Source organism: Haliotis rufescens, unplaced genomic scaffold (genome assembly GCF_023055435.1).
Source record: "Haliotis rufescens isolate VD_foot unplaced genomic scaffold, xgHalRufe1.0.p SCAF_3, whole genome shotgun sequence".
NCBI lineage: Eukaryota > Metazoa > Mollusca > Gastropoda > Lepetellida > Haliotidae > Haliotis > Haliotis rufescens.
The window spans coordinates 67,171,610-67,199,023 of record NW_025964001.1 but is presented as its reverse complement, the minus strand read 5'-3'; the positions used below and the strand labels follow the sequence as shown (position 1 = coordinate 67,199,023).

General features: G+C 40.0%; 2 protein-coding genes and 1 long non-coding RNA gene across 3 annotated transcripts; all 3 read right to left on the bottom strand.

Annotated features, from left to right (window-relative positions):
• Positions 1-312: 312 nt before the first annotated feature.
• LOC124151530 (hemicentin-1-like) lies at positions 313-8,742 on the bottom strand. Its single transcript, XM_048403327.1, has 9 exons — positions 8,595-8,742; positions 7,861-8,112; positions 7,014-7,340; positions 5,876-6,202; positions 3,732-4,070; positions 3,150-3,191; positions 2,991-3,035; positions 2,491-2,574; positions 313-1,416 (listed from the first exon to the last, which is right to left on the bottom strand). The coding sequence occupies exons 1-9, from the start codon at positions 8,653-8,655 to the stop codon at positions 1,250-1,252; spliced, it is 1,644 nt and encodes a 547-aa protein (XP_048259284.1). The 5' UTR covers positions 8,656-8,742; the 3' UTR covers positions 313-1,249.
• A 7,646-nt stretch (positions 8,743-16,388) lies between these two features.
• LOC124151469 lies at positions 16,389-18,242 on the bottom strand. The gene is made up of 3 exons (XR_006863370.2): positions 18,204-18,242; positions 17,707-17,790; positions 16,389-16,699 (listed from the first exon to the last, which is right to left on the bottom strand). It is a non-coding gene; the product is annotated as an uncharacterized LOC124151469 (long non-coding RNA).
• Positions 18,243-19,035: 793 nt separating this feature from the next.
• LOC125384421 (papilin-like) lies at positions 19,036-22,699 on the bottom strand. Its single transcript, XM_048403486.1, has 4 exons — positions 22,609-22,699; positions 21,379-21,705; positions 19,256-19,594; positions 19,036-19,046 (listed from the first exon to the last, which is right to left on the bottom strand). The coding sequence occupies exons 1-4, from the start codon at positions 22,697-22,699 to the stop codon at positions 19,036-19,038; spliced, it is 768 nt and encodes a 255-aa protein (XP_048259443.1).
• Between the last annotated feature and the right edge of the window lie 4,715 nt (positions 22,700-27,414).

The window sequence follows — 27,414 nt, the reverse complement described above, 5'->3', positions numbered from 1 at the left end:
ACTTGAAGCCAGTGGCAAATGGTCTTATATAGATACCATAATAAAAACAACTTACAAGATGATTTACTCAATGAGAAAACTCAAACATCTCCTTCACAGAAATACTATTAACAATATATATAAAATTGTTCATAAGACAACACTTTGAATACGCATGTGAGGTATGGGATGGTTGCACCGAAGGACAAAGTGAGAAATTAGAACAATTACTATTAGAAGCTGCACGCATTGTAACTGGTCTACCTAAATATGCCCCTAGGCATTCATTATATTACGAAACCGGTTGGGAACCCTTTGTTGAGGGTAGAAAGAAACGTAAACTTTGTCTTTTCTTTAACATTTATCATAATATGGCCCCTTCCTATCTAACAGATATTCTACCAAACACCGTTGCTGCAACAAACTCATACAGTCTCAGAAACTCTAATTTTCTTTAAAATTAATCATAATATGGCCCCTTCCTATCTAACAGATATTCTACCAAACACCGTTGCTGCAACAAACTCCTACAGTCTCAGAAACTCTGAAAACATCAGTGTTCCTCTCACGAGACTAAGACATTCGTGGGAATCCTTTTACCCATCGACCATCCGATTGTGGACGTCTATTCCGTTATCAGATCGAAATTCTACGATTTCTTGTTTTAAAAATTCTTTACAAAAGCACCACCATACGTCAACTGCGTACTCACTGCGCATGTGGAAAAAGAAAATATAATATCTTACACACAAAACTGAGATACATGTGCCGCTGCAGTCAATTGGATTATGATTTATACAGAATTGGTATAAAAGATCACCCGAACTGTACATGTTCAAATGCATGTGAAAATGCATATCATTAGCTCATGGAATGTACATTGTTTAGTCATCAGCGTGAAATTATTTTTAACAGCCTTTAAGATATTGTTCATAACATACCTGTTATTGTACACCTACTGTTATACGGCAATGCAGATCACGTTGTTACAGAAAATGAAGTTATATTTAAGGCAGTACACCATTATATAGTATGTACAACTAAAAGATTTATGGAAACTCCATCCATCAAGAACCATCTTTTAACGTCTTTTGGTATGACGCTCACTAGACCACGGAGGCGGTCACCAGTACCAGTGGAGATAATGTTTACAAAAGAAAAACTATTTGCTTGTCCAGTGATTCAGTTTGGAGAGCGACACAATTTCGAATGGTTGTCGGCAAAGATGAGTGACGATTAAACAGATGATCGTTCAGTGAGAAGCCACAGTTCACACGTCTGTTTCCATGCAGGTCACGCCCCTGTTTAAATAACGCTGCATGGAGTAGGGGTCAAAGGGCCGCATGTAGTTGGTGTTGGCCTCAGTCACAGGAAGATCCAGCATCAGACTCTCATCCACTGCATGGTAGACATGTTCGACTGCCGCTGGCATAACGCCTGTGACGAGATATCAAACATTTGACAAGTAGGACTTACAGGGGTGGTATTCGCACAGAAATCAATTTGAAATTGTTTGAAAATATCCACTCATTGTTCTCACATTGAGAGTTTGAAAGTCAAATTACTGGGCAGAGTTACCTCCCTTAGATCATGTCGTAATTGACGTCAATTTAACTAGTCCCAAGTAAACGAACAGTAATGTACTAACAGTAAATAACGAACAGTAAGATAATAACAGTAACTTACTACCAGTAAACTACTAACAGTAAACAACTTAGTCAGGTATTAACAGTAACATACTACCAGTAATCTACTTACAGTAAACAACTTACAGTACGGTATTAACAGTAAAATACTACCAGTAAACAACTAACAATAGTACGATAAACTCTACACATCTAACAGCAAATTACTAACTGTAAATTACGAACAGTAGAGTACTTACAGTAAATAACTTACAGTAAGGTATTAACAGTAAAATACTACCAGTAAAGAACTAACAGTGAAGAACTAACAGTAAACAACTAACAGTTAACTACTAACAGTAAAGCCGTCATATAGCTGGAATATTGCTGAGTGCGGCGTAAAACAACAAACAAACAAACAAAGAAACAAAAACTAACAGTAAAATACTACTAGTAAAGTACTAACAGTAAAGTACTAACAGAAAACCTCTAACAGTAAACAACTAACAATAAAGTTCTATAAACAGTAAACAAGTAACAGTAAGCAACTAATAGGAAACAGGTAACGGTAAACAGTAAACTACCAACAGTAAGCTACTAACAGTAAGCAGTAACTACTAACAGTAAACAGTAAGCTACTAACAGTAAACTACTAACAGTAAGCAGTAACTACTAACAGTAAACTACTAACAGTAAACTACTAACAGTGAAATACTAACAGTAAACAGTAAAGTACTAACAATAAAGAACTACCACTAAACTACTAACAGTAAACTACTAACAGTAAAGTACTGACAGTAACAGTAAACTGCTAACAGTAAAATACTAACAGTAAACAGTAAAGTACTAACAGTAAACTACTAACAGTAAACAGTAAAATACTAACCTCTGATGCAGAAAGACAACAGGACAACGAGGAGAACATTTGTGACAACCACCCCAACAACAACTGCCAACAGTATCTTCCACGCTGAAACAAAGACACTATGAGTGTGTGTCCCGAACACCTGGTGTCATCACTGACTTCCAGTCATCCATTGACCCCCAGCTTGCCTCTTACATCCAGTGGGATTTGTTTCAGCAGATAATCGAGACTATTATTATTCTCTGGCCTTGACTTTTCACTCTGGCTTTTCACAATATTCCAACAATATATTTTCACAGGGTGTAGGTAAGTGGGCTTTTGAGCATGTCCATCGAACAAAGTATATTTTATTGCATTATTTATGGTAATTTATTGAAGATTTGAGTTTATGAAAAAAACCGCTTTCCTCCCACAATAAGCTGCCACCTAATAACTGAAATATTGTTCACGTAGTCGTTAAACCAGACTCAGCAATAGTTCTAAACTGGTAAGCATGCATACAGTGCTTCAGCAGTACTTACTAGATTCATAGTCCTCGTCATCCTTGAGATTCAGATCAGTCGTATCTGGAAGGGAATCGATTATATGGGTGAGGTCGTATTATTTGTACATTAAACATCATTAATGTTGTGTACGTACTGTGCTGGTGTTTTATAGTGATGTCATTGTGGAATACTTACTGCTGTAAACGTCCGTTGCATTGATGCTGCGTCCAGTGGTATCTGTGGAATATGAAGATAAAGTGAAATCAATCATGTTCTCTGTGAAATGCAGCATCTCAGTTGTTTGCTTTATATATTTCAGCTATGCAACGACTGCCTCTGAATTAATTGGAGTCTGGATCTATCAATCCAGTGATTAATAATATCAGCTCAGACCAACACCGTAGAAGTTTGAGTGAGTGAGTGAGTGAGTATGGTTTTACGCCGCTTTTAGCAATATTCCAGCAATATCGAGGCGGGGACACATATTGTACCCATGTCGGGAATCGAACCGGGTCTTCGGCGTGACGAGCGAACGCTTTAACCACTAAGCGATCCGACCGCCCCACACCGTTGAAAACAATCAAAAACCTGAAATGGACCACTGACCACTGACCACTGACGACCTGAAGCATTTAGACTTAACACCAGGATACATTACCTTGGATACAAAACAAAACATACAATATGCACGTGTAATTATATTTTTCAGGGAATATTTTACATTATGTTTAACTGTTTCATGCTTCAAGTCGGGAATATACACTAGGGGCGACTTACCATATCCTATTCCGATACTGTATTCCAAATCCAGATTACGACGAAGACCATTGGTCAAGATGACCCTGTACAGACCGGTCATGTTTTCAGTAACATTCACGTGGTAGAATTGAAATAACTGGACATCAGTTGACAATGTCCGGTTCCTCATGTTCCATAGAGAATTGTCAACGCTCCTACTCCAAACACTGGTTTCATTACTTCCATCTGGCTGAAGGCTCCATTTCACAACTAATGACCTTGGACTTGAGACGACTGTGAAGTTGACCACGATTGATTCTCCCTCAACAACTGTGAACCTCCTTGAAAGTTCCCCTTGATTTTGTAAAACTGGGAAATCTGCAACAATAATAGCATTCGCGAGTAATATTAAATCATCGAATCTGGGTAATTCAAACCAGTGATTGACATCATGAGCATCGATTTACGCCATTGGCATGCAATGAAACGCATCAACCAAGTCACCGAGCCTGACGACCCGATCCCATAAGTCGTCTCTTTCGACAAGCATGGGTTGCTGAAGACTAATTCTATCCCGGATACTCACGGGGGAAGAACTATTTGAAAGAAGTATTTAGAGTAATATTGTTTGTATATGTTGAACGTATTGTTGTTATTGACGGAAAGAGACTTATTTGTAACCGCTTCTGAAGTGAAGAGTGGGTTTTATGATCGGAGTTTATGTCTCCTTGCGCTCATTAAGTGACACTTTCATCGTCAAATTAAATGGACTTTTACGCACTATAGTATGCTAAACTAGATCACATGCCCAGGAAGATCCAGGTTAGAATAGGTCTTCCGCAACCCATGTTTGCCGTGAGAGGTGACTATGCGTGTCGTAAGAGGCATTCGAGGGTAATGTTGTTAATGCATCAGTAAATATGTAAGTAATTGTTATGATGTGTAATTATACAAGTCGGAAAAAAGTCATAACAAAATACTAATATATGTTGCTTATTGTGTGAACAACATTTATATTTTATCGGGTACGCTGCTTTTAGCAATATTCCAGCAATATCACGGCGGGGGACACCAGAAATGGGCTTCACACATTGTACCCATGTCGCGAATCGAACCCGGGTGTTCGGCGTGATGAGCGAACGCTTTAACCGCTAGGCTACCCGACCGCCCCTTGAACGTTGTTAGAATGAACACCACCATGTCTTACTTGTTCTTAACTGCATCCTGATGATGTTCTGGGTACTTTGTTTCTGTTCTACCATTGCTATGTATGTGATGACTGTCACGTCTGTAATGACTGTCACGTCTGTAATGACTGTCACGTCTCTATGTAAAGTCATAGGTCCTTTCATATGTTTGCCCTATCTTTTGCATCTGTCCAATATGGCGGAACGTTACTTCGAAGTTCGTGTTTGCGTATTTGCCAAAACATTCTAAAACATTGTAGGGTTATCGGCGACGTTTCACGATGATCATTGGTGATTAGATTTAAAAAAACAATAACCCAAGATCACCGATATGCGAATTTTGATATTCAATTTTCCGAGCTAAGCTCCAATATTTTGATTTCAAAACATACAGTAAATAACGCCGTGAATGGTGATTTAGTAATGTGTCACAAATGGTGAAATTTACAATGTTCTTCATTTTCATTTGGTCATTTTCAGTAATTTTCCTTTGCGTAAAATGCTTTGAGAGAAGGAGATACGTTAACTTATTGACCGACATAATCGATCCTCACGATCGTGGTGAGCAGGAGAGAAAAGAGAGAATTGTTCCACTCGGGGATTCCCCATGAAAAGTAGTCCCGGTCAAAAATCGTGTAAACGTCAAAAGGTGAAGTTAATACTTTGTGAACGTCACTTTTTAAAGTTTATTGAAAAATGTACTGGTCATGTAATCAGCAAATAAACCAATCAAATCATCAAAAATCCCTTAAGCTTTAAAATAAGAAGTAACAACATAACCCTGGCAATCATGCCTTCACAATCAATTCATTTTGATCACGACGCCCTCTGCTTTAGCATTCCTCCTTTAGTTTTCATGCAGATCTATTGAGATTCGTACAGATCATCTCGAAATGAATACGTTGGTAAGAGGTATATTAGTCGATAAAGGCACAATGACATGAATCTACTCAGCTACAAATGATGCTACTTCTGTGCAGTCAACTACATACTCACAGTTAGGCACTGCCAGGTGCACCTCGGCCTCCTGACTATCATTCTGGTTGGCGCTGTTGTTGGCTGTACATACATAGGTGCCGCTGTCTTCACGCCCAGCGTTGATCACGTCGAAGACACTAATGAAGCCGTCAGTGGGAGGCTGGCGGAGGCCATAGCGGTCTGTGAGGTTCTCTTCCTTTATGATGTCGCCATCCTTTCGCCACGTGATGAAGGGAGGAGGAAATACATCCACAGAGCAGACCAGAGTGGCGTTGGCACCTCCCGGAATGGTGTATTTAGCCTTGACTCCCTTGTCGACTGATATCGAAATATGCCTCGGTGGATCTGGAACATGTGCAAATGTGAAGACGTGAAAGAATTTAGTGGTTCTAAAACCTATGTGTTTGTTTGCTGTTTAACGCCGCGCTCATATATGACGGTGGTTCGTAAATAATGGACTCTGGGCAATGCAACTAGTGATGGACAACATGAACCTCGATCTACAATGATATGCATCAACCAAGTCACCGAGCCTGACCACCCTATACCATTAGTCGCCTCTTACGACAAGCATGGGTTGCAGAAGACTTATTCTATCCCGGATACTCACGGTGGAATAACCTTTCGAAATGAGTATTTAGAGTAATACTGTATATATTGAAACAATTGTTTATATTGACGGAGGAGTGGGTTTCATGATCGGGGTTTATGTCTCCTTGCGCTCATTAAATCACACTTTCATCGCCAAATTAAATGGACTTTTACGCATTAAACTATGCCAAACTAGATCACATGCCCAGTGAAGATCCAGGTTGGAATAGGTCTTCAGCAACCCATGTTGGCCGTAAAAAGCGACTAGGTATTTTGTAAGAGACAATTGACGGCATCGGGTGGTCAGACTTACCGACTTGGTTGATATTCTTATTTACCGAAGACGAAGCCAAGTAGAGTAAAGAAAAACAAATTGCACTTACAGCTCTGTAACAATTATGTTATTTGGGAATAAATCTGTTAATAGCAACATATATGTGAATAATTATTATGTAATTCTGTATTCTAAAAGATGGGTAAGAGGTACAGTAGTTGGTAAATGCACAATGACATGAATCTATCTATCTAACTGATTCTACGACTGCGCAGTCAACTACATACTCACAGGTAGGCACTGCCAGGTGCACCTCGGCCTCACGACTATCATTCTGGTTGGCGCTGTTGTTAGCTGTACATACATAGGTGCCGCTGTCTTCACGCCCAGCGTTGATCACGTCGAAGACACTAATGAAGCCGTCAGTCGGAGGCTGGCGGAGACCATAGTGATCTGTGAGGTTCTCTTCCTTTATGATGGCGCCATCCTTTCGCCACGTGATGAAGGGAGGAGGAAATCCATCAACAGAGCATTCCAGAGTGGCGTTGGCACCTCCCGAAATGGTGTAATTAGCTCTGACTCTGTTGCTGACTGATATCGAAATATTCCCTGAGGGATCTGTAACATGTGTAAACGTGAAGACGAAAGAGAACAACAAGAATTTTGTGGTTTAAGATTGAGAGTAATATAAATGTATATTTTGAAAGAATTTTTGTTATTGACGGAAAGGGTGGCAGGGGTTTCCAAGCCGTCTAAGAGGCCGCGATTTGCTTTGCAGAGTTGCGTCCCTTGGACACGCCAGAAGCCTATGATTGTGGGTTCGAATCCCGATTCGCCCCGATTATGTCACTTTGGGCTTTCCTCCAACATTAAGCTAACACGCCGCGAAATAACTGGAATACAGTTAAAAGCGGCGTTAAACCCCACTCACTCACTCACTCACTCACTATTGATGGAAAGAGAATCAAGAAATTTCGATCCTCAAATTACATGGCATATTTACGCAGTATTCTGTACCGAACTAGGTCACATTTCGTACCATTCCAAAATTTATGATTCAAAATCTTGATTCTAAGGTGTAGAAGGCTGTCTTTTATTCGTTTGAATTTATAACAAAGACAATTCGGATTCTACTTACAGCTCACACGGATATCCAAGGTTCTGTTTTCCAGTACATTGTCATTCGCTTCAATAACGCATGAGTAGTTTCCGTGGTCTGTGACTTGGACGTTTTGGAAAATTAGAGTTTCATTTCCAGGTGTAACCCTTGAATGTTCCTCTTTCTCCCAGTACACTGTGTAGTTTGTTATGTTTTGGTATCCGCAAGTGACAGATGCAGTGGTCCCAGCCGTGATTGTCCATGGTGAGTCCTCAGACAGAAAAACTGCACCTGGAACAAAGGAGGTTGTATACAACACAGTAAACTACGGCTATAACGAACTCAAAGGGACCACTAATTTTAGTTCGTTATAACCGTAGTTCATTATAAGCGTATATACAGCAACTATTCAGCAAATGGGCGGGATCACATTTCAAAACACATTTCGTTATATCCGTCAGTTCGTTTTAAGCGTTTTCATTATAAACGTAGTGTAGATTCATATTTCCTAACCTGTTCAGGTGAACAACTTTCTTGAAGAAATGAGTTCCACGTGTTTGTTTTTCTTACATAGCATTATTTGTTCCAGGAAATACTGGAAACTGATTGGCTTCAGGTTTTGGACAGAAAATTGTTCAATGGGTGTCTGAATGCTTGAAAAGGAATTGTGATTTTTTAACCGGTTCATCCTTTCAGAGAAAACAATCGAAAACAATTGTAACTGAAAATATATTGTTTCTAACAAAAATTACAAACCTTGTTTGATTCCTTACCTGTATTTAATCCAATAACTGCCACAACTAACACAACAGCAGGACAACACACCAGCTTCATCGTCGCTGCACGGCTGGTGTTGTTTGTGGGAGAAATGAGTTAGGACGGTCTATAACAAACTTCAAGGAAGTAGTGTCGGGTCGTTTGTAACTGCAGCCGAGCTAAATATCACTCGATTATCTGCCGAAACATTATAGGCAAACGCTTGTGATTTTTGGTTCATTCCCTGACGGTTTTGACGCATCACACGGAAACAGTGCGTTTCACCTTTGTGAGGGATCCTTCCGTCATCCCATATATTCCTTTCAGTTCCAGTTTCCTTTGAAAGAGAACATGTCTATTGGATTCCGAATGCATTACCATAAACACTACAATAAAATCTGACAATGATACTGTATGTTATTTGTAATGACAGTAAGTATGCATCTGTGGTTTTATGCAACATATGTCAATATGTCAGTGAGGACAGCGATATTGCTGTATAGTGTTCACAACGACAACCAGGTGATAAAATAGGACTGGTCAACTCTGAGACAGTGTAATGTATTTAAGTTATGATTGAACACATTTAACTGTATCTAGGGTATGTTTTTAGATGCAAGACGCGTGTGAAATTAAAAATTATTCCTGAGGGATTCTTAGACCGAAGTACTTTTAGTCATACGCGCTTTCTTTTGGTTTGTCGTATTATCGTACATAACATTCATCGATAGGGGGACGAGTCTTCTTGCAGGTTACGGAGAGGGGCGAGTGGTGACAAATGCGCCGCACAATCGGATGTCGTATCTCTTGTTTATGTACGGTAGCAGGTTTTTTTAAATTCCATTTTAGTTTCGCCGCAACAGGCATTTATAAATCCTATATTTTTAGCACACACATGCCACAAAATATAGGACATAACTCAAAATAATGGTCCTACATTTATTTGTACTGAGTACTTTCGGTAATAGTTTCAAGAAAAGGAAATTAACATATCATTTAAGGAAATATGCATTTCATACAACTTTTTTCAAATTGCTATGTACAAAGGACTAAGCTATCGAAATATGCATGCAAACTAATTGTGCCGTTTCTAATTCCCCTTGCAACAAGGAAACAGTATTTTGGGTCAGGGTATCAACTGTTGAGAGCTGGAGATGATTACGACTCTAATTTACTGGTGATCAATGCTTTAGTGTTCCTATATTTCAAAGGTTCAAAGGTTTGCATTTGAACCTTGATAGAAGATCAACAAAAATATGAAGAGTTTTATCCAACAAAGCACTTATAACATATCATAAACATAAATGAAAATTGTCACACAATGTCACACGGGCTTGACGTGACATCCATGTCACATGGTGTTGTGAACATGTCCCATTCATGTAACATGGTGTTGTATACATGTCACACGGTGTTGTATACATGTCACATCCATGTCACACAGTGCTGTATACATGTCAAATCCATGTCACACGGTGTTGTATACATGTCACATCCATGTCACATGGTGTTCTATACATGTCAAACCCATGTCAACTGGTGTTATATCCATGTCACACGGTGTTCCATCCATGTCACTCCAACGTCACAGGTGCTCTATACATATCTGACCCATGTTACACGGTGTTGTAAACATGTCACATCTATGTCACTCGGTGTTGTATACATGTCACATCCATGTCACATGGTGTTGTATTCATGTCACACGTTGTTGTATACATGTCACATCCATGTCACACGGTGTTGTATACATGTCACACGGTGTTGTATACATGTCAAAACCATGTCACACGGTGTTATATCCATGTCACACGATGTTCCATCCATGTCACTCCCACGTCACAGGTGCTCTATACATGTCACACCCATGTCACACTGTGTTGTATACATGCCACACGGTGTTGTATACATGTCACATCCATGTCACATAGTGCTGTATACATGTCACATCCATGTCATATGGTGTTGTATACATGTCACATCCATGTCACATGGTGTTGTATACATGTCACAAGGTGTTGTATACATGTCACATCCATGTCATACGGTGTTGTATACATGTCACATCCATGTCACACGGTGTTGTATACATGTCACACGGTGTTGTATACATGTCAAAACCATGTCACACGGTGTTGTGTGCATGTCACACGGTGTTCCATCCATGTCACTCCCACGTCACAGGTGCTCTGTACATATCTGACTCATGTCACACGGTGTTGTATACATGTCACACGGTGTTGTATCCATGTCATATCCATGTCGCACGGTGTTGTATCCATGTCACACGGTGTTGTATACATGTCACATCCATGTCACACGGTGTTGTATACATGCCACACGGTGTTGTATACATGTCAGATCCATGTCATATGGTGTTGTATACATATCAGACCCATATCACACGGTGTTGTATACATGTCACACGGTGTTGTATCCATGTCACATCCATGTCACACGGTTTTGTATCCATGTAACACGGTGTTCTATACATGTCACACCCATGTCACACGGTGTTGTATACATGTCAGATCCATGTCATACGGTGTTGTATACATATCTGACCCATGTCACACGGTGTTGTATACATGTCATACGGGGTTGTATCCATGTCACATCCATGTCACACGGTTTTGTATCCATGTAACACGGTGTTGTATACATGTCACATCCATGTCACACGGTGTTGTATACATGTCCGATCCATGTCATACGTTGTTATATACATGTCACATCCATGTCACATGGTGTTGTATCCATGTCACAGGGTGTTGTATGCATGTCACAGGGTGTTCCATCCATGTCACTCCCACGTCACAGGTGCTCTATACATATTTGACCCATGTCACAAGGTGTTGTATACATGTCACATCCATGTCATATGGTGTTGCATACATGTCACATCCATGTCACACGGTGTTGTATACATGTCACACGGTGTTGTATACATGTCAAAACCATGTCACATGGTGTTATATGTATGCCACACGGTGTTGTATACATGTCAAAACCATGTCACATGGTGTTATATGTATGCCACACGGTGTTGTATACATGTCACATCCATGTCACACGGTGTTGCATGCATGTCACGCGGTGTTCCATCCATGTCACTCCGACGTCACAGGTGCTCTATACATATCTGACCCATGTCACACGGTGTTGTATGCATGTCACACGGTGTTCCATCCATGTCACTCTCATGTCACAGGTGCTCTATACATATCTGACCCATGTCACACAGTGTTGTATACATGTCAAACGGTGTTGTATCCATGTCACATCCATATCACTCGGTGTTGTATGCATGTCACATCCATGTCAAACGGTGTTGTTTTCATGTAACACAGTGTTGTATACATGTCACATCCATGTCACACCCATGTCACACGGTGTTGTATACATGTCACATGATGTCACACGGTGTTGTATACATGTCACATCAATGTCACACGGTGTTGTATGCATGTCACATCAATGTCACACGGTGTTGTATACATGTCACATCCATGTCACACGGTGTTGTATACATGTCACATCCATGTCACACGGTGTTGTATACATGTCACACGGTGTTGTATACATGTCAAAACCATGTCACACGGTGTTGTGTGCATGTCACACGGTGTTCCATCCATGTCACTCCCACGTCACAGGTGCTCTGTACATATCTGACTCATGTCACACGGTGTTGTATACATGTCACACGGTGTTGTATCCATGTCATATCCATGTCGCACGGTGTTGTATCCATGTCACACGGTGTTGTATACATGTCACATCCATGTCACACGGTGTTGTATACATGCCACACGGTGTTGTATACATGTCAGATCCATGTCATATGGTGTTGTATACATATCAGACCCATATCACACGGTGTTGTATACATGTCACACGGTGTTGTATCCATGTCACATCCATGTCACACGGTTTTGTATCCATGTAACACGGTGTTCTATACATGTCACACCCATGTCACACGGTGTTGTATACATGTCAGATCCATGTCACACGGTGTTGTATCCATGTCACATCCAGTTCACACGGTTTTGTATCCATGTAACACGGTGTTCTATACATGTCACACCCATGTCACACGGTGTTGTATACATGTCAGATCCATGTCATACGGTGTTGTATACATATCTGACCCATGTCACACGGTGTTGTATACATGTCATACGGGGTTGTATCCATGTCACATCCATGTCACACGGTTTTGTATCCATGTAACACGGTGTTGTATACATGTCACATCAATGTCACACGGTGTTGTATACATGTCCAATCCATGTCATACGTTGTTATATACATGTCACATCCATGTCACATGGTGTTGTATCCATGTCACAGGGTGTTGTATGCATGTCACACGGTGTTCCATCCATGTCACTCCCACGTCACAGGTGCTCTATACATATTTGACCCATGTCACAAGGTGTTGTATACATGTCACATCCATGTCATATGGTGTTGTATACATGTCACATCCATGTCACACGGTGTTGTATACATGTCACACGGTGTTGTATACATGTCAAAACCATGTCACATGGTGTTATATGTATGCCACACGGTGTTGTATACATGTCACATCCATGTCACACGGTGTTGCATGCATGTCACGCGGTGTTCCATCCATGTCACTCCGACGTCACAGGTGCTCTATACATATCTGACCCATGTCACACGGTGTTGTATGTATGTCACACGGTGTTCCATCCATGTCACTCTCATGTCACAGGTGCTCTATACATATCTGACCCATGTCACACAGTGTTGTATACATGTCAAACGGTGTTGTATCCATGTCACATCCATATCACTCGGTGTTGTATGCATGTCACATCCATGTCAAACGGTGTTGTTTTCATGTAACACAGTGTTGTATACATGTCACATCCATGTCACACCCATGTCACACGGTGTTGTATACATGTCACATGATGTCACACGGTGTTGTATACATGTCACATCAATGTCACACGGTGTTGTATGCATGTCACATCAATGTCACACGGTGTTGTATACATGTCACATAATGTCACACGGTGTTGTATACATGTCACACCCATGTCACACGGTGTTGTATTCATGTCACACCCATGTCATACGGTGTTGTATCCATGTCACATCCATGTCACTCGGTGTTGTATACATGTCACATCCATATCACTCGGTGGTGTATATATGTCACATGATGTCACTCGGTGTTGTATCCATGTCACATGGTGTTGTATACATTTCACATGATGTCACACGTTGTTTTATGCATGTCACATCAATGTCACATGGTGTTGTATACATGTCACATCAATATCACACGGTGTTGTATACATGTCACACCCATGTCACACGGTGTTGTATACATGTCACATCCATGTCAAACGGTGTTGTAGTCATGTCAAATGATGTCACACGTTCTTGTATTCATGTCACACCCATGTCACACGGTGTTGTATTCATATCACACCCATGTCATACGGTGTTGTATACATGTTACATGAAGTCACACGGTGTTGTTCGGGCATTATATTGAGATCGTAAGGTGTTCAAGGACTTATGAGTTGAATGCATTTCTTTGTGCATAGGAATCAGATATTCTGCTCAAATTTCATTATGATATAAAATATTTATTAAAACACCCAACTCTTAGCACAGTGAGCAAAATGGGAACGGAATGCACTAACTTTTTTCAACTGACAGTCAGATGATAAAAATAGAAGCTTCGATATCTTTTAATAAAGACCGGCGATTGGGTGGTCAGTCTCGGTGAAATGGTTGGTTGCGTATGGTCTCAATCCTGCATAGTCATGTCCAGAAACGATTATTTACAGTCCGCCTTCATACAACGTACTATTACCGAGTGTCGTGTTAAACAACGAACAGTTTAGTGTACATTTGGGTATAAAAGGTAAAACGAGATACTGTTGAAGCATATATTTGCGAATATACATATAGTTTGAACTTTCTTTTCAGGGGGTAGAGACGTATGTCGAAAACATATTAAAGCATTTATGTACATTTCAAACAAATCAATAATAACATAGCGAATTTCATAGTAAAATATCTATTAACAAACAGACGACAACCAGTTAGGTGAGGTGAGGTGAGACCCCTATCACTCATTAGCTGTTTAGGAAAATTGTTTGAGAGAGTTGTGTTCAAACATTTATATAATTACTTTCATGAGAACAAGTTGTTGTATAAGTACCAATATGGGTTTCAGGCTGGTCACTCAACTGTCCACCAACTAAAAGAACTTTATCATCAAATTTGTACAGCGTTAGATAACAAAGAAAACTATTTTATTGTATTCTGTGATGTATCAAATGCCTTTGATCGTGCATGACACAGTGGGCGTGTGTATAAATTAGAGAGGTATGGTATAAAAGGCCAAATGTTAAAATGGCTTACCAGTTACATAAGTAACCGTAGCCAAAGCGTATTTGTCAATGGGGAAATATCCAAACCAAGATACATGAAGGCTGGCGTGCCACAGGGGTCCGTGCTTGGTCCTTTACTCTTTATTGTTAATATAAATGACATTGCTGATAGTTAAGGCTGTATGACAAGACTTTTTGACAACGATACATCGATTGGCATGTAATCCAATGATAACAGTGTACTGGAACGTTCCTTAAGCACAAATCTAGCAATCTTAAGTGAATGGGCGAAACTTTGGCTGATAACTTACAATCCCGAAAAGACTAAATCAGTTCTATTCTCTCGCAAAGACAACATTGGAGGTCTACAACTATATTTCAACGGAAAAGTAATCAACTCTGTAAAAAGTCATAAGCACTTGGGTGTTATACTGGAAGCCAGTGGCAAATGGTCTTATATAGATATCATAATAAAAACAACTTACAAGATGATTTACTCAATGAGAAAACTCAAACATCTCCTTCACAGAAATACTATTAACAATATATATAAAATGTTCATAAGACAACACTTTGAATACGCATGTGAGGTATGGGATGGTTGCACCGAAGGACAAAGTGAGAAATTAGAACAATTACAATTACAAGCTGCACGCATTGTAACTGGTCTACCTAAATATGCCCCCAGGCATTCATTATATTACGAAACCGGTTGGGAACCCTTAGTTGAGCATAGAAAGAAACGTAAACTTTGTCTTTTCTTCAAAATTAATCATAATATGGCCCCTTCCTATCTAACAGATATTCTACCAAACACCGTTGCTGCAAAAAGCTCATACAGTCTCAGAAACTCTGAAAACATCAGTGTTCCTCTCACGAGACTAAGACATTCGTGTGAATCCTTTTACCCATCGATCATCCGATTGTGGAACTCTATTCCGTTATCAGATCGAAATTCTACGATTTCTTGTTTTAAAAATTCTTTACAAAAGCACCACCACACGTCACCTGCGTACTCACTGCGCATTTGGAAAAAGAAAATATAAAATCTTACCCACAAAACTGAGATACATGTGCCGCTGCAGTCAATTGAATTATGATTTATACAGAATTGGTATAAAAGATCACCCGAACTGTACATGTTCAAATACATGTGAAAATGCATATCATTATCTCATGGAATGTACATTGTTTAGTCATCAGCGTGAAATTATTTTTAACAACCTTTAAGATATTGTTCATAACATACCTGTTGATGTACACCTACTGTTATACGGCAATGCAGATCACGTTGTTACAGAAAATGAAGTTATATTTAAGGCAGTACACCGTTATATAGTATGTACAACTAAAAGATTTGTGGAAACTCCATCCATCAAGAACCATCTTTTAACGTCTTTTGGTATGACGCTCACTAGACCATGGCGGCGGTCACCAGTGCCAGTAGAGAGAATGTTTACAAAAGAAAAAAATATTTGCTTGTCCAGTGATTCAGTTTGGACAGCGACACAAATTCGAATAGTGAGTGACGATTAAACAGATGATCGTTCAGTGAGAAGCCACAGTTCACACGTCTGTGTCCATGCAGGACACGCCCCTGTTTAAATAACGCTGCATGGAGTAGGGGTCAAAGGGCTGCATGTAGATGGTGTTGGCCTCAGTCACAGGAAGATCCACCATCAGCCTTTCATCCACTTCATGGTAGACATGTTCGACCGCCGCTGGCATAACGCCTGTGACGAGATATCAAACATTTGACAAGTAGGACTTAAAGGGGTGGTATTCGCACAGAAATCAATTTGAAATTGTTTGAAAATATCCACTCATTTTTCTCACATTGAAAGTATGAAAGTCAAATTACTGGGCAGAGTTACCTCCCTTAGATCATGTCGTAATTGACGTCAATTTAACTAGTCCCAAGTAAACGAACAGTAATGTACTAACAGTAAATAACGAACAGTACGGTAATAACAGTAAAATACTACCAGTAAACTACTAACAGTAAACAACTTAGTCAGGTATTAACAGTAACATACTACCAGTAATCTACTAACAGTAAACAACTTACAGTACGGTATTAACAGTAAAATACTACCAGTAAACAACTAACAATAGTACGATAAACTCTACACATCTAACAGCAAATTACTAACTGTAAATTACGAACAGTAGAGTACTTACAGTAAATAACTTACAGTAAGGTATTAACAATAAAATACTACCAGTAAAGAACTAACAGTGAAGAGCTAACAGTAAGCAACTAACATTTAACTACTAACAGTAAAGCCGTCATATAGCTGGAATATTGCTAAGTGCGGCGTTATACAACAAACAAACAAACAAAAACTAACAGTAAAATACTACTAGTAAAGTACTCACAGTAAAGTACTAACAGAAAACCTCTAACAGTAAACAACTAACAATAAAGTTCTATAAACAGTAAACAAGTAACAGTAAGCAACTAATAGGAAACAGGTAACGGTAAACAGTAAACTACCAACAGTAAGCTACTAACAGTAAGCAGTAACTACTAACAGTAAACTACTAACAGTAAACAGTAACTACTAACAGTAAGCAGTAACTACTAACAGTAAGCTACTAACAGTAAACTACTAACAGTAAACAGTAACTACTAACAGTAAGCAGTAACTACTAACAGTAAACTACTAACAGTAAACTACTAACAGTAAGCAGTAACTACTAACAGTAAACTACTAACAGTAAACAGTAAACTACTAACCTCTGATGCAGAAAGACAACAGGACAACGAGGAGAACATTTGTGACAACCACCCCAACAACAACTGCCAACAGTATCTTCCACGCTGAAACAAAGACACTATGAGTGTGTGTCCCGAACACCTGGTGTCATCACTGACTTTCCGTCATCCATTGACCCCCAGCTTGCTTCTTACACCCAATAGGAATTGTTTCAGCAGATAATCGAGACTATTGTTATTCTATAGCCTTGACTTTTCACTCTGGCTTTTCACAATATTCCAACAATTTATTTTCACAGACTGTAGGCATGTGGGCTTTTGAGCATGTCCATCAAACAAAGTATATTTTATTGCATTATTTACGGTAATTTATGGAAGATTTTGATTTTGAAAAAACGCTTTCCTCCTACAATAACCTGCCACCTAATAACTGAAATATTGTTCACATAGTCGGTAAACCTGACTCAGCAATAGTTCTAAACTGGTAAGCATGCATACAGTGCTTCAGCAGTACTTACTAGATTCATAGTCCTCGTCATCCTTGAGATTCAGATCAGTCGTATCTGGAAGGGAATCGATTATATGGGTGAGGTGGTATTATTTGTACATTAAACATCATTAATGTTGTGTACGTACTGTGCTGGTGTTTTATAGTCATGCCATGGTGGAATACTTACTGTTGTAAACTTCCGTCGTACTGAGGATGCGTGCAGTGGTATCTGTGGAATATGAAGATGAAGCGAAATCAATAATGTTCTCTGAGAATTGCAACATTTCAGTTGTTTGCTTTATATATTTCAGCTATGCAACGACTGCCTCTGAATTTAATCGAGTCTGGATCTATCAAGCCAGTGATTAATAATATCAGCACAGACCAACACCGTAGAAGTTTGAGTGAGTGAGTGAGTGAGTGAGTGAGTGAGTGAGTGAGTGAGTATGGTTTTACGCCGCTTTTAGCAATATTCCATCAATATCACGGCGGGGGACACCAGAAATGGGCTTCACACATTGTACCCAAATCGTGAATCGAACCGGGTCTTCGGCGTGACGAACGAACGCTTTAACCACTAAGCGATCCGACCGCCCCACACCGTTGAAGACACACAAAAACCTGAAATTGACCACTGACCACTGACGACCTGAAGCATTTAGACTTAACACCAAGATACGTTGCCTTGGATACAAAACAAAACATACAATATGCACGTGTATTTATATTTTTCAGGGAATATTTTACATGATTATGTTGAACTGTTTCATGCTTCAAGTCGGGAATATACACTGGGGGCGACTTACCATATCTTATTCCGATACTGTATTCCAAATCCAGATTACGACGAAGACCATTGGTCAAGATGACCCTGTACAGACCGGTCATGTTTTCAGTAACATTCACATGGTAGAATTGAAATAACTGGACATCAGTTGACAATGTCCGGTTCCTCATGTTCCAAAGAGAATTGTCACCGCTCCTATGCACGTGTATTTATATTTTTCAGGGAATATTTTACATGATTATGTTGAACTGTTTCATGCTTCAAGTCGGGAATATACACTGGGGGCGACTTACCATATCTTATTCCGATACTGTATTCCAAATCCAGATTACGACGAAGACCATTGGTCAAGATGACCCTGTACAGACCGGTCATGTTTTCAGTAACATTCACGTGGTAGAATTGAAATAACTGGACATCAGTTGACAATGTCCGGTTCCTCATGTTCCAAAGAGAATTGTCACCGCTCCTACTCCAAACACTGGTTTCATTACTTCCATCTGCCTGCAGGCTCCATTTCACAACTAATGACCTTGGACTTGAGACGACTGTGAAGTTGACCACGATTGATTCTCCCTCAACAACAGTGAACCTCCTTGAAAGTTCCCCTTGATTTTGTAAAACTGGGAAATCTGCAACAATAATAGCATTCGCGAGTAATATTAAATCATCGAATCTGGGTAATTCAAACCAGTGATTGACATCATGAGCATCGATTTACGCCATTGGCATGCAATGAAACGCATCAACCAAGTCACCGAGCCTGACGACCCGATCCCATAATTCGTCTCTTTCGACAAGCATGGGTTGCAGAAGACTAATTCTATCCCGGATACTCACGGTGGAAGAACTATTTGAAAGGAGTATTTAGAGTAATATTGTTTGTATATGTTGAAAGAATTGTTGTTATTGACGGAAAGAGACTTATTTGTAACCGCTTCTGAAGTAAAGAGTGGGTTTTATGATCGGGGTTTATGTCTCCTTGTGCTCATTAAGTGACACTTTCATCGTCAAATTAAATGGACTTTTACGCACTATAGTATGCTAAACTAGATCACATGCCCAGGAAGATCCAGGTTAGAATAGGTCTTCCGTAAGCTATGTTTGCCGTAAGAGGTGACTATGCGTGTCGTAAGAGGTATTCGAGAGTAATGTTGTTAATGCATCAGTAAATATGTAAGTAATTGTTATGATGTGTAATTATACATGTCGGAAAAAAGTCATAACAAAATACTAATATATGTTGCTTATTGTGTGAACAACATTTATATTTTATCGGGTACGCTGCTTTTAGCAATATTACAGCAATATAACGGCGGGGAGCACCAGAAACGGGCTTCACACATTGTACCCATGTCGCGAATCGAACCCGGGTGTTCGGCGTGATGAGCGAACGCATTAAACGCTAGGCTACCCGACCGCCCCTTGAACGTTGTAAGAATGAACATCACCATGTCTTACTTGTTCTTAACTGCATCCTGATGATGTTCTGGGTACTTTGTTTCTGTTCTACCATTGCTATGTATATAATGACCGTCACGTCTGTAATGACTGTCATGTCTCTATGTAAAGTGATAGGTCCTTTCATATGTTTGCCCTATCTTTTGCATCTGTCCAATATGGCGGAACGTTACTTCGGTGTTCGTGTTTGCGCATTTGCCAAAACATTCTAAAACATTGTAGGGGTATCGGCGACGTTTCACGACGATCATTAGTGATTAGATTAAAAAAAACAATAACCCAAGATCACCAATATACTATTTTGGATATTCAATTTTCCGAGCTAAGCTCCAATATTTTGATTTCAAAACATATACTAAATAACGCCGTGAATGGTGATTTAGTAATGTTTTACAAATGGTGAAATTTACGATGTTCTTAAATTTCATTTGGTCATTTTCAGTAATTTTCCTTTGCGTAAAATGCTTTGAGAGAAGGAGATACGTTAACTTATTGACCGACATAATCGATCCTCACGATCGTGGTGAGCAGGAGAGAAAAGAGAGAACTGTTCCACTCGGGGATTCCCCATGAAAAGTAGTCCCGGTCAAAAATCGTGTAAACGTCAAAAGGTGAAGTTAATACTTTGTGGGAGTCACTTTTTGAAGTTTGTTGAAAAATGAACTGGTCATGTGATCAGCAAATAAACCAATCAAATCATCAAAATCCTTTAAGCTTCAAAATAAGAAGTAACAACATAACCCTGGCAATCATGCCTTCACAATCAATAAATTTTGATCACGACGCCCTCTGCTTTAGCATTCCTCCTTTAGTTTTCATGCAGATCTATTGAGATTGTAGAGATCATCTCGAAATGAATACGTGGGTAAGAGGTATATTAGTCGATAAAGGCACAATGACATGGATATACCCAGCACAAATGATGCTACTTCTGTGCAGTCAACTACATACTCACAGGTAGGCACGGCCAGGTGCACCTCGGCCTCCGGACTATCATTCTGGTTGGCGCTGGTGTGAGCTGTACATGCATAGGTGCCGCTGTCTTCACGCCCGGCGTTGATCACGTCGAAGACACTAATGAAGCCGTCAGTGGGAGGCTGGCGGAGGCCATAGCGGTCTGTGAGGTTCTCTTCCTTTATGATGTCGCCATCCTTTCGCCACGTGATGAAGGGAGGAGGAAATCCATCAACAGAGCAGACCAGATTGGCGTTGGCACCTCCCGAAATGATGTAATTAGCTTGGTATCGGTTGTTGATAGATATCGAAATATTCCTCGGTGGATCTGTTACATGTGCAAATGTGAAGACGTGAAAGCATTTAGTGGTTCTAAAACCTATGTGTTTGTTTGCTGTTTAACGCCGCGCTCATATATGACGGTGGTTTGTAAATAATGGACTCTGGGCAATTCAACCAGTGATTGACAACATGAACCTCGATCTACAATGATATGCATCAACCAAGTCACCGAGCCTGACCACCCGATCCCATTAGTCGCTTCTTACGACAAGCATGGGTTGCAGAAGACTAATTATATCCCGGATACTCACGGGGAAGAACTATTTGAAAGGAGTATTTAGAGTAATACTGTCTATATTAAAAGAATTGTTTTTATTGACGGAGGAGTGGGTTTCATGATCGGGGGTAATGTCTCCTTGCACTCATTTAATCACACTTTCATCGTCAAATTAAATGGACTTTTACGCATTAAACTTTGCTAAACTAGATAACATGCCCCGTGAAGATCCAGGTTAGAATAGGTCTTCAGCAATCCATGCTTGTCTTCAAAGGCGACTAGGCTTGTCATAAAAGGCAACTGACGGCATCGGGTGGTCAGACTTGCCCCCAGCTTGCCTCTTACACCCAGTGGGATTTGTTTCAGCAGATAATCGAGACTATTATTATTCTCTGGCCTTGACTTTTCACTCTGGCTTTTCACAATATTCCAACAATATCTCTTCACAGACTGTAGGCATGTGGGCTTTTGATCATGTCCATCGAACAAAGTATATTTTATTGCATTATTTACGGTAATTTATTGAAGATTTGGGTTTATGAAAAAAACCGCTTTCCTCCCACAATAAACTGCCATATTATAACTGAAATATTGTTCACATAGTCGGTAAACCTGACTCAGCAATAGTTCCTAAACTGGTAAGCATGCATTCAGTGCTTCAGCAGTACTTACTAGATTCATAGTCCTCGTCCTCCTTGAGATTCAGATCAGTCGTAGCTGCAAGGGAATCGATTATATGGGTGAGGTGGTAATATTTGTACATTAAACATTACTAATGTTGTGTACGTACTGTGCTGGTGTTTTATAGTCATGTCATGGTGGAATACTTACTGTTGTAAACTTCCGTCGTACTGAGGATGCGTGCAGTGGTATCTGTGGAATATGAAGATGAAGCGACATCAATAATGTTCTCTGTGAAATGCACAATTTCAGTTGTTTGCTTTATATATTTCAGCTATGCAACGACTGCCTCTGAATTAAATCGAGTCTGGATCTATCAATCCAGTGATTAATATTATTAGCACAGACCAACACCGTAGAAGTTTGAGTGAGTGAGTGAGTGAGTGAGTGAGGTTTTACGCCGCTTTTAGCAATATTCCAGCAATATCACGGCGGGGGACACCAGAAATGGGCTTCACACATTGTACCCGAATCGTGAATCGAACCGGTTTTCAGTGTGACGAGCGAACGCTTTAACCACTAAGCGATCCGACCGCCCCACACCGCTGAAGACACACAAAAAACTGAAATTGACCACTGACCACTGACGACCTGAAGCATTTAGACTTAACACCAAGATACGTTGCCTTGGATACAAACAAAACAAACAATATGCACGTGTATTTATATTTTTCAGGGAATATTTTACATGATTATGTTGAACTGTTTCATGCTTCAAGTCGGGAATATACACTGGGGGCGACTTACCATATCCTATTCCGATACTGTATTCCAAATCCAGATTACGACGAAGACCATTGGTCAAGATGACCCTGTACAGACCGGTCATGTTTTCAGTAACATTCACGTGGTAGAATTGAAATAACTGGACATCAGTTGACAATGTCCGGTTCCTCATGTTCCAAAGAGAATTGTCACCGCTCCTTCTCCAAACACTGGTTTCATTACTTTCATCTGCCTGCAGGCTCCATTTCACAACTAATGACATTGGACTTGAGACGACTGTGAAGTTGACCACGATTGATTCTCCCTCAACAACAGTGAACCTATTTGAAAGTTCCCCTTGATTTTGTAAAACTGGGAAATCTGTAACAATAATAGCATTCGCGAGTAATATTAAATCATCTAATCTGGGTAATTCAAACCAGTGATTGACATCATGAGCATCGATTTACGCCATTGGCATACAATGAAACGCATCAACCAAGTCACCGAGCCTGACGACCCGATCCCGTTAGTCGCCTCTTACGACAAGCATGGGTTTGCAGAAGACTAATTCTATCCCGGATACTCACGGGGGAAGAACTATTTGAAAGGAGTATTTAGAGTAACAATGTTTGTATATCTTGAAAGAATTGTTGTTATTGACGGAAAGAGACATATTTTTAACCGCTTCTGAAGAAAACATTGGGCTTTATGATCGGGGTTTATGTCTTCTTGAGCTCTTTAAGTGACACTTCCATCGTCAAATTAAATGACTGTCACGTCTGTATGTAAAGGACCCGTGAAAATCCGGGGTAGAATAGGTCTTCAGCAACCCAAATGGTATAACTAGCTCTGACTCTGTTGTTGACTGATATCGAAATATTCCACGGCGGATCTTTAACATGTGCAAATGTGAAGACGTGAAAGCATTTAGTGGTTCTAAAACCTATGTGTTTGTTTGCTGTTTAACGCCGCGCTCATATACGACGGTGGTTCGTAAATAATGGACTCTGGGCAATACAACCAGTGATTGACAACATGAACCTCGATCTACAATGATATGCATCAACCAAGTCACCGAGCCTGACCACCCGATCCCATTAGTCGCTTCTTACGACAAGCATGGGTTGCCGAAGACTAATTATATCCCGGATACTCACGGGGAAGAACTATTTGAAAGGAGTATTTAGAGTAATACTGTCTATATTAAAAGAATTGTTTTTATTGACGGAGGAGTGGGTTTCATGATCGGGGGTAATGTCTCCTTGCACTCATTAAATCACACTTTCATCGTCAAATTAAATGGACTTTTACGCATTAAACTTTGCTAACTAGATCACATGCCCCGTGAAGATCCAGGTTAGAATAGGTCTTCAGCAATCCATGCTTGTCTTCAAAGGCGACTAGGCTTGTCATAAAAGGCAACTGACGGCATCGGGTGGTCAGACTTGCCCCCAGCTTGCCTCTTACACCCAGTGGGATTTGTTTCAGCAGATAATCGAGACTATTATTATTCTCTGGCCTTGACTTTTCACTCTGGCTTTTAACAATATTCCAACAATATCTCTTCACAGACGGTAGGCATGTGGGCTTTGGAGCATGTCCATCGAACAAAGTATATTTTATTGCATTATTTACGGTAATTTATTGAAGATTTGGGTTTATGAAAAAAACCGCTTTCCTCCCACAATAAACTGCCATATTATAACTGAAATATTGTTCACATAGTCGGTAAACCTGACTCAGCAATAGTCCTAAACTGGTAAGCATGCACTCAGTGCTTCAGCAGTACTTACTAGATTCATAGTCCTCGTCCTCCTTGAGATTCAGATCAGTCGTAGCTGCAAGGGAATCGATTATATGGGTGAGGTGGTAATATTTGTACATTAAACATTACTAATGTTGTGTACGTACTGTGCTGGTGTTTTATAGTCATGTCATGGTGGAATACTTACTGTTGTAAACTTCCGTTGTACTGAGGATGCGTGCAGTGGTATCTGTGGAATATGAAGATGAAGCGAAATCAATCTTGTTCTCTGAGAAATGCAACATTTCAGTTCTTTGCTTTATATATTTCACTTATGCAACGACTGCCTCTGAATTTAATCGAGTCTGGATCTATCAATCCAGTGATTAATAATATCAGCACAGACCAACACCGTAGAAGTTTGAGGGAGTGAGTGAGTATGGTTTTACGCCGCTTTTAGCAATATTCCAGCAATATCACGGCGGGGGACACACATTGTACGCATGTCGGGAATCGAACCGGGTCTTCGGCGTGACGAACGAACGCTTTAACCACTAAGCGATCCGACCGCCCCACGCCGTTGAAGACACTCAAAAACCTGAAATTGACCACTGACTACTGACCACTGACTACTTGAAGTATTTAGACTTAACTACAGAATACGTTGCCTTGGATACAAAACAAAACATACAATATGCACGTGTATTTATATTTTTCAGAGAATATTTTACATGATTATGTTTAACTGTTTCATGTTTCAAATCGGGAATTAACACTAGGGGCAACTAACCATTTCTTATTCTGATACTGTATTCCAAATCCAGATTACGACGAAGACAATTGGTCAAGATGACCCTGTACAGACCGGTCATGTTTTCAGTAACATTCACGTGGTAGAATTGAAATAACTGGACATCAGCTGACAATGTCCGGTTCCTCATGTTCCAAAGAGAATTGTCACCGCTCCTACTCCAAACACTTGCTTCATTACTTCCATCTGCCTGAAGACTCCATTCCACAACTAATGACCTTGGACTTGAGACGACTGTGAAGTTGACCTCGATTGATTCTCCCTCAACAACAGTGAACCTCCTTGAAAGTTCCCCTTGATTTTGTAAAACTGGGAAATCTGTAACAATAGTAGCATTCGCGAGTAATATTAAATCATCTAATCTGGGTAATTCAAACCAGTGATTGACATCATGAGCATCGATTAACGCCATTGGCATGCAATGAAACGCATCAACCAAGTCACCGAGCCTGACGACCCGATCCCATAAGTCGTCTCTTACGACAAGCATGGGTTGCTGAAGACCAATTCTATCCCGGATACTCACGGGGGAAGAACTATTTGAAAGGAGTATTTAGAGTAATATTGTTTGTATATCTTGAAAGAATTGTTGTTATTGACGGAAAGAGACATATTTGTAACCGCTTCTGAAGTAAACAGTGGGTTTTATGATCGGGGTTTATGTCTTCTTGCGCTCATTAAGTGACACTTTCATCGTCAAATTAAATGACTGTCACGTCTGTATGTAAAGGACCCGTGAAAATCCGGAGTAGAATAGGTCTTAAGCAACCAATGCTTGCCGTAAAAGATGACTATGCTTGTCGTAAAAGGCGACTAACGGGATCGGGTGGTCAGGCTCGCTGTCTTGGCTGATGCATGTCATCGATCCCAATTGCGTGGATCGATGCTCATGATATTAATCACTGGATTGTCTGGTCCAGACTCGATTATTTACAGACCGCCGTCATATAGATGGAATAATGCTGAGTGCAGCGTAAAACAACAAACCAACCAAAACCAACTGTATGTAAAGTCATAGGTCCTTTTCATGTTTGCCCTATCTTTTGCATTCGTCCAATATGGCGGAACGTTACTTCGGAGTTCGTGTTTGCGTATTTTCCAAAACATTCTAAAACATTGCAGGGTTATCGGCGACGTTTCACGATGATCATTGGTGATTAGATTACAAAAATGTGGCAGACACAAGTATTAACATACAGTTTTGTTGTATATATGTTTTATCTATTTGAGGTCCTTTAGGTTTGTAATATTATTTTAAGTTGTTAGGAAAGTAGGTTCTTAGTTCAATATCTATTATGGGCTTCTGGATTAGTTTACTTATAATGTAGAGGGTGGTTGGGTTGGTCTATGTTTGTGTCATTGTTTCTCCTCTTTGTTCTAACCCAAGCCTTGTTTTCATTGGCTTGTTCAAACTGTGCACTTTTCATCCATCTTGCACTTGACAATACACCAATTCAGAAGTCAGTCAACAATTTGGACTCGGACAGATCTGGGATAAATAATTCGATTATTAAGGTTAGTAATCTATAAAATT